This window comes from Hordeum vulgare, chromosome 1H (assembly GCF_904849725.1).
Source record: "Hordeum vulgare subsp. vulgare chromosome 1H, MorexV3_pseudomolecules_assembly, whole genome shotgun sequence".
In the NCBI taxonomy this organism is placed as follows: domain Eukaryota; kingdom Viridiplantae; phylum Streptophyta; class Magnoliopsida; order Poales; family Poaceae; genus Hordeum; species Hordeum vulgare.
This window is the reverse complement of record NC_058518.1, coordinates 367,944,333-367,952,718: the sequence shown is the minus strand read 5'-3', so window position 1 is coordinate 367,952,718 and position 8,386 is coordinate 367,944,333. Positions and strand designations below refer to the sequence as shown.

General features: G+C 49.4%; 1 protein-coding gene across 2 annotated transcripts; it reads left to right on the top strand.

The window, feature by feature from the left end:
- The first annotated feature begins 2,188 nt into the window (after positions 1–2,188).
- Positions 2,189–8,163, top strand: LOC123437744 (tetracycline resistance protein, class A-like). 2 transcript variants are annotated; one of them, XM_045115730.1, is made up of 14 exons: positions 2,189–2,441; positions 4,029–4,140; positions 4,251–4,363; positions 4,508–4,630; positions 4,725–4,930; positions 5,149–5,224; positions 6,540–6,626; positions 6,738–6,818; positions 6,919–6,951; positions 7,035–7,088; positions 7,184–7,225; positions 7,324–7,402; positions 7,549–7,619; positions 7,867–8,163. In XM_045115730.1, the coding sequence occupies exons 1-14, from the start codon at positions 2,274–2,276 to the stop codon at positions 7,927–7,929; spliced, it is 1,308 nt and encodes a 435-aa protein (XP_044971665.1). In that variant the 5' UTR covers positions 2,189–2,273; the 3' UTR covers positions 7,930–8,163. The 2 variants fall into 2 exon arrangements, with proteins under 2 accessions (XP_044971665.1, XP_044971666.1); XM_045115731.1 differs by having other exon boundaries at positions 2,195–2,441; positions 7,035–7,076.
- Positions 8,164–8,386: the final 223 nt, after the last annotated feature.

Sequence of the window (8,386 nt, the reverse complement as noted above, 5' to 3'; positions counted from 1 at the left end):
AGAAAACATTATCCTCAGTATGCCGAGTGTCGCTGTGTAAGAAACTTTGGTCACTGCTGTTGGCCGTTACATTCTCGTTTCGGTGTGGGTAAGCTTGATCCACACCGAGGCACTATCTTTGGTTGAACTTTGAATCGAATCTTTTGCTCTTCTGTTGCAATTTTGACTCGAGTTTTTATTTGGCGTTTCTTGGTGAAACCAAAGGCAAACATTCGGAACATGTCAGTTGTCTTGACATCTGCATGAGCCTCATTGAGGGTCCGTAGAATTGCCGATTGGATCTGTATGATCACCGAGTGGATCGGGGGGATCGTCGAAGGCATGTGGGTGCTTAGGCGATTTTGCATCGCATCTAAGTCTCCGGGCGTGGCGTTAAGTGCACACTCGAAGAAAGTTAATACTTAGGCGATTCGTGAGCGCATCTAAGTCCCCTAGTATGACGGTAAGCGCATATTCGGAGAAAGTTAATACTTAGGCGATTCTGGATCGTAGTTAAGCCTCCGAGTGTGACGTTAAGTGCACACTCGGAGAAATGTATTACTTAGGTGATTCTTGATCACAGCTAAGTCCTCGAGTGCGACGTTTAGTGCACACTCGGAGAAAGCTAGAACTTAGGCGATTCTGTATCGCAGCTAAGTCCCCGAGTGCGACGTTTAGTGCACACTCGGAGAAATGTATTACTTAGGTGATTCTTGATCACAGCTAAATCCCCGAGTGCGACGTTTAGTACACACTCGGAGGAAGTTAGAACTTAGGCGATTCTGGATCACAGCTAAGTCCCCGAGTGCGATGTTTAGTGCATACTCGGAGAAATGTATTACTTAAGATCAATCGCCGTGTCAACTTCTTCGCGTTTGATCTTCCTAAACTCTATCCTTACTACACGTGCAAAATCTGTACTTTTCCATTGCCATATTTGTTAACTAGCATGTGTAGGGTGCACTAGACTTTAGAATCGCTAAAATCTGCCAACCACTAAATTGGGAAAAGGCTAGTATTTTAATTATGCAAGTAGTCTATTCACCCTCCCCCCTCTAGACACCTCTTCTATCGATCTCTCAGCTTTGCCTTCAGCCGGCCCGGTGTCGAGACAAATCGTCGAACACCTGGCGGGCGTGGTAGGCGTGCAGGCACCTCTATCCCCGCTTGCATGGCCGGAGCGCCGGAAAAGCTCGCCCAGAAGCAAGGGGGATGATGCCGCTGCGAACCCTCTCTTTCTCGGCGGGGAGATGTCATTTCTAGCGGCGGTAATTAGGTGGGCGACGCCGGGATCGGCACGGCGACGAAAGGTGTAATGGGGGGGAGGGGCGAATCTGGAGGTGGGAAAAACGTTTTTCGCCTGATAGTGGTGGCCCACGCGCCGTTTTTTCTTTCGCCGGAGCCCCCAAGCGCCCCCCTGGTGCACTGGGTTCAGCCTGGGATCACCGGGGTCAAGAAATGGGCCGAACCGGTGAAAATCGGCGTCCTGAGGGCGCGACTGAGGGGTTTTTTCGACGCCGGCGAAAAAAACACGCCTTAAGGGGTCTGTTGCGGGCGTGGCTGGACATGCTCTTAGAACCATTAGTAATACTCCTATATTTTCAGAAAACTCCCAAAGATCTGGGATGCAGTAATGAATGATCACATGAGTACTGAAGTTGCATCAACGCCGTTGCGCACTTTTTCGCTCCAGGAATAGATATATGTTGCGTTTTGGACTTTGGGGGTCATGTAAAGCGAAAAGAGTCAAGAGTTTTCTCTGTGCGCTTGAAGTGTATGAAAGCGAAGGCGGATGCAGCAGACACATTTCTTTCCTTGAGAGCCAACCAAGCACCGCTTTTCATTTTCAGTTACGTACATGCTTTACTAGCTTCTCCACTTTGTCACTATTTCTTTAGACTAAACTTGAAGGAAATCATATTCCAATATGCTCTATCCGGGTTGATCGGTAATGTATATATATATATGCTCTGCCTTTATTTACTCTTGCTTCTTTTCCTGCCCTGTCGGTTTAACCACATCAATCTTCTTTTTTTGACGGCATTAACCGCATCAATCTTTGTAAGGCCTGAGAAGTCACTGGTGCTTAATTACGATTAATTATTCATTAAGTTGACAATACTTTGTGCATGTCCCGTCATGTACAGATGTACTCCTAGCTAGGAGAAGCATATAAAGAGAGAGGAGCGTGAGTGGGGGGAAAGGCCCAAAGGCACGTCACGCAGCATAGACATAGGAGAGGAGAGAAAGAGAGGGAGAGGGGGTTCGTTTATCGATCGGGGTAAAAACTGAAGATGAAGGAGGCCGCGGCGGAGCTTGGGCACCTGCTGGTGTTCGCTTTCCTCTTCTGCCTCGGCGCCTTCATGGTGGTGCCGGTGATCACCGACGTGACGATGGCGGCGCTCTGCCCCGGCGAAGACCAGTGCTCCCTCGCCATCTACCTCACCGGCCTGCAGCAAGCCGTACGCACCCCCATGCGCGCACTCTCTCTCTCTATACCCGTCTCTTGCTTCTTCCTATACGCGTGCAGCTTTTTGAGCTAGAACTTCAGCCGAGTCCAGGTGATCCAGATATGTTTTAGCTCCCGCGTGCTTGCCAGGCGCCGGGCTGCTTGCCGGCCACTCCCTCCGTCCCAAAATACTCGTCGTGATTTAGTTCAAAAGCTGAAAGCATACTTCCCTTTTGGCTAGGAAAAATATCGGATCAATGTGGCTCTAAAGCTTGCTGCGATGATGGATAGCTTCTTCTTGTTTTCGCTTGAGCATTACGTGAGGCTGGTGAGACTGTAGGAAGGAACACGTACGGCCAGGGCCACACGGGAACGGCATGAAGGGGAGAGTGGACGCACCACTACGCACGCTTCCTGCCTTTGCTTCTACTACTAGTTAGCCTCCGCCATCAGATGAAGTTAGCCTCCACCACAGTACCGCCCCATGTGTGTAGAATAGTTGCTTCTGGCCACCGTCTGGAACCTGGGAAACCTCCCCCGATTCCTAGGAAAACTGGCCTAGAATTTCCGTGAGCCATTGAATGTAACAAGTTTGATTTCGTCATCCCGGTGAACGGTGACGGCTCTCTCACCGTCACGTCGGTCGATCGCTCTGGCCTATGCGTATAGCAGTCCACTGTTTCGTCTTGGGTGCGTTCAGTGTGGCCGGTGCGTCACACGGCGATACGACTACGCACCCGCGAGATCTCCCTTTTGTCCACAACCTTCGTGAATGTCGCACACTCGCAAGTCGCACCGACCACGCTCCTTTTACTTTTGGAAACCCGACCACACACTTTTACGAGTAGATCTTGCAGCTCTCCCTGGCGTCAAAAGCTAGCAGCATATATAGCTTCCCGAGTATGGCTCGAGACACAAGAAAAGTCGTTGCCTACACTGACTGCTGCTATTACTACTGCCGGTGTCATCTCATAAACGAATAGACAGGAAAACCAACCCAAGCAGCGTTGCCCACACTGACTGCTGCTAGCCTGCTACTACTACTGCCGGTGTCATCTCATAAACGAATAGACAGGAAAACCAACCCAAGCAGATCAGCCCATTCTTTAGCATCTTCCTCCTATTTTTCTCCCACACACTCAAGGATCATATCGTTCTTTTTCCTCTATGATGCTTGCCCCAAAAGCGGAGGGTGAAAACGAGACACGGGGCCTTTGCACCCGCACCGCCCTACTATGTGCGTGTGACGACACTGAAGATATGGGTCGCTATTTTTTATTTATTTTACGATGAATGTGACTTACTATTAGCACTGTGGTCGGCAGTTAACAGCGGAAAGTTGCTAACAAGATAAGAGCCTGCATTGTGCTGTCTAATGGTAAAATAGTACTAAGAACTAATAGTGCCCATCTGCATCAACGACGCGTGCCCGTAATAATCCTTTTCTGACGCTAACTTGCACCTATGACGGGACGCTCTAGCAGTAGCAGAATATGCGAGTGAGCGCCACAGGACAAGCAGAGGCCGGCGTGCTAAAGGCAGTAAGTACAAGCGACACCGTGAGTGTGAGCCCCTGACAATTCATTATCGCCTGATGCAGATCACAGGGCTGGGTGCGCTCGTGGTGACGCCGGTCATCGGCAACCTCTCCGACAGATACGGCCGCAAGGCGCTGCTCGCTCTCCCGGCGACCTTGTCTGTCGTCCCACTGGGTAATAAGCTCGTGAAATAATCTTTCACGTCACCCACAGCCGCAGGTGCAAGTGAAATTTGTTAATGCTGATCACCTTTTAACTCGTTTCCTTTCGTGTCGATCGGCTAGCCATCATGGCTTTCAACCAGACGAGGCCGTACTTCTACGCCTTCTACGTCGCCAAGACGCTGACGGCGATGGTCTCCGAGGGCGCCATGATGTGCCTCTCGCTCGCCTACGTGGTACGTAACCGGCTCCATCGCCTCTCTCGTCAGCTCTTGCTGCATTTTCCCAACATGTTTCCATGGATGACTGGAGCTCACCTTGATGCAATGCAATGCAATGCATGTATTTGCTCCCTCTTTCTCTCTCCGCGTGATGTGCAGGCCGACAAGGTGCCCGAGGGGCGGCGAGCGGCGGCCTTCGGGGTGTTCTCCGGCGTCTGCACCGCCGGCTTCGTCGGCGGCACCATCGCGGCCCGCTTCCTCTCCGTGTCCTCTACGTTCCAGGTATGTTAACTGTTATAAGTGCGTTCTTATGCCAGTGCGTTTTGCATCATCAGGCACCTACCTTGTTTCTTGATCCGTTGTTATGGCTCTGCAGGTGGCGACGTTGGCGTCGGTTGCCGCGGCGGTGTACCTGAGGGCCTTCGTCCAGGAAACGGACCGGGGAGCATCGCTGCTGCGCGACGAGGAGGCCTCGCGCTTGCTCTTCGCTCCCTCCTCCAGCCCCGAGGAGGCGTCGCCGAGGCTCCCGCCTCTCCGCAAGGCGCCGTCGCTGTCGGAGATGGCCACCCTTCTTACCAGCAGGTCTCACATGCATGCCTTTCTCAGCTTGAAATATTGCAAAATTAGCCTGCTCATTGGCCTGTCAATGAAAAAATGCACTATGATATATGCTCTTCTATGAAAAAAAGGATAGCTTAGTTCCTCCTATCTATCTATTCTCAGACAAGAAAGAAAAATGTACCAAGATGGCAAGATATTAACCTTGGATTACCTGCTGAATGCCTGCAAACCACTTGCAGCTCAACTTTCACGAGGGCGGCGGTCGTCACATTTTTCCACAGCCTTGGTGAAACAGGCCTGCAAACTGCATTATTGGTACTCCATTTTTATCCATCAAAATACTTTTGAGCATACATGTAAACTGCAAATGTCTTAAATTCTACACGAAGGTTCCTCTTTGAAGAGCTCGATAAGCTCAGATCATGGACAATCCATCTCTTGCAGGTTTTTTAACTATACTTCATGGATATCTTTTTTTTTTTAAGAAAAGGAGGATGACCCCCGGTCTCTGCATCTGGGAGATGCATGCGACCATCTTATTGATTATTTCCGAGGACCTTACAAAGTAGTACAACAATATGCCTGAATCCGCCATCTTGGCAACATCTGCCGCTACTCCTATCCATATGATGAAGGGGTGCAAGCTGGACCAAATACCCATACCTCTCACCTAAGCCTAACATCTAAAGCCGGAGGCCGCGACCGAGCCACATACCGGATCCGGGGCACAAACCGGTCTGACGCACTCACATGTGTCGCCGCCACCATCTTCCACCGGTTCATCTTCAGACCAGATTGAGGTGCCAGCCTTGGCAGGTGCCTCCGTCATCGACGTCACCATGACGCCAAACAACGACCTCCACCTACGCGAGTCCATCTCCAAGCAGCGGACGCAGATCCATGCTAGGATAGGGCCGCACCACCGCCGTCGCCCACCACCCACAAGCGCCACCCATCCCCAAGGTTCCCAAAGCGGCGCCTTCAAGAAGGGAACGACGCCGTGAGCGCCGCCGCCGTCCAACAAAGTTAGAGCTTTCGCCCGGGAGACCTAGGGGGAGGGGAAGTGAGGGGATCAGTCCATACCGACGCCTCCAAGGAGGGGAACGGCGCCCTCAGGCGTCGCTGTCGATGCGGCCGGCCAGGCATTTCGCCCGAACAAGATTCCCGCCACCAGCAGCGCCTCCTGTACAGAACCGGCGATCCAAGGAAGCCTGGCCCGACCAGGCTAGCCCGCACGCCGAATAGGGGAGGAGGGGATGCACCAAATCGCGTGCACCGGCCACCGCAGAAGTCGTCGCCGGCCGCCAACGACCACCGGATACCGCCGCCCGCACGGCCGGGGCGCCAGATCCACCGCCCGCACGGCTACTAGCCTGCCGTGCTTCGTCCATGGAGCCGCCACTCCAGATCCGGGGTTCCCCAGAGGCAGGGCAGCCAAGGCCCCGCCGCCACAATCCTTGGCGCCCCGGGCTTGCCCGGCGGCTGCCTCACGCGGCGGCGAGGAAGGGAGGGGGAGGGAGTGGGGCGGCTAGGGTTGGGAGGGGGAGGGGGACCGTGCCCCTCTACTTCATGGATATCTGAAAAATGCTTCTGACTGTTCCATCTTTTGTGATACAATTACAAATTGCAGTATTTCCTGAAGGCCCAATTCCACTATACCAAGAACCAGTATGCTAATTTGTTGCTTATTATTGGCATTACAGGAAGTTTCTCACAGGTACGATATCATTTAGCAATGTATACCTATGACGTCTTCAATTTATGGTCAATTATGTGCTCCATTTCACTTGGTACAGCAAAAGCAGTTTACGTTTTATGATCTATGCAGCTGACCGTGATGCCTCTCTTAGCGCCAAAGCTGGGTGAGAAAAAGCTACTTGTTGTGGCACTTACAGGGAGCTGCGTACATGTAAGGGAATTGTTATGGCATAGTCATGTTAGGTTTTGGAATATAATTCTCCTGCAAGAAGAACTTGCCAATGTGGTTTGATCTGGTGTGCATCTTGCAGGGATTCCTATACAGCATTGCATGGTCATTCTGGGTATGAAAGCGATCAAATGGCGGTATTATGAATGATGGCTATTCTTTTGTATTAGTCATGCTAAATATTATGTTTTGTTGAAGGTTCCTTACCTTGCTGCAAGCTGTGTGATTCTAAGCATTCTGGTCAGCCCTTGTGTGAGTAATATATATCAATATTACCTCTTTTGCTTTCATTTTCGGTCCATGTAACCATGTCAACAGTTTCTTTTCATTGATTCTATTCTTAACAGATACGGAGCATTGTATCAAAAAAAGTAGGGCCTTCTGAGCAGGTACTAATTCTGAGCTAGATGAAATTGCTTATTTTATTTCCCCTAAGATATTAGATACCCTTTGTGAATCAGTTTCTCTTTTGCAATGTTTATTCAAGGGAATGGTTCAAGGCTGTATCACAGGAATCAGCTCAACTGCAAGTGTCATATCTCCTCTAGTTTTTACTCCACTCACAGGCAAGCATCTGTCATTATCTTTGCTGAGCACATCTAAACTCAGAACAAATTATGACTTACATGTCCTTCTTACTTCTTTCATCCCTGGCCCACGAGCTTAGCCAAAGATGTAATTAGCTATAACGTTTTTCCCATTGGTTTGACAGCCTGGTTCCTATCAGAGACAGCACCTTTCAACTTCAAAGGCTTCAGCCTGGCTTGTGCTGGATTTGCTACGGTAGGCTCCCTAATTGAACACTGCTATGGATATGGTTAAAATACTTCTCTGTAGAATTTAAACCTTACTGCACATTTTTTGTTTAGTATATATTTCTTGATTTATGGGTTTCATCTCTAGCCTACCCCAACTTGTTTGGGACTAAAGGCTTTGTTGTTGTTGTTGTTGTTATATATTTCTTGATTTTTATATATGAACTTCTAAGTAGTTGATATTGACTTCTAATTTCTATTGTACATTCTTGCAGTTGGTGGCACTCACAATGAGCATTAATATGAGGCCAGCAGAGCTTCAGACAGATACCAGATAGAAGAACTAGTGAATACATGTCTATATAGATGATAGATGCCTATAATGCTAATACTCTTACTCAGTATCAATAGCCGTTGTCAATTAAGGTAGCTGTTCCATCCTCTGCAGTTGACAAACAGGGACAGCAAATAGTGGTGTAAAGTATCAAAAGTACAATCAGATCCACAGGCTTCAGTTTGTAAATTATAGTATTCGATAACTGACACTACAAGTACAAGGTTGATTCGACATAGCTAATTAGTTGCGAGTGTAAGGCTGGAGTAAACCAACTATGCATAGTTAGCACAATCGTTGTGCAAGAAAGGGACCTTTTTGCACGGGAAATACCCCTTGGTTCTCGGGTGTACATGCACCTGATATGAGGACAAATTAACAATTGCGAAAAGAAGTAAAAAAAATCTGATTTTTTTTCGAAACAAACTTGACATTCTGTTGTGCCGTATAAAAAGTTTCAC

Coding starts and splice junctions, on each gene's coding strand:
- LOC123437744 (XM_045115730.1), top strand. CDS start 2,274: ATGAAGGAGGCCGCGGCGGAGCTTGGGCACCTGCTGGTGTTCGCTTTC. Junction 6,952..7,034: donor GCATTGCATGGTCATTCTGG/GTATGAAAGCGA, acceptor GTTTTGTTGAAG/GTTCCTTACCTTGCTGCAAG. Junction 7,089..7,183: donor GCATTCTGGTCAGCCCTTGT/GTGAGTAATATA, acceptor TATTCTTAACAG/ATACGGAGCATTGTATCAAA.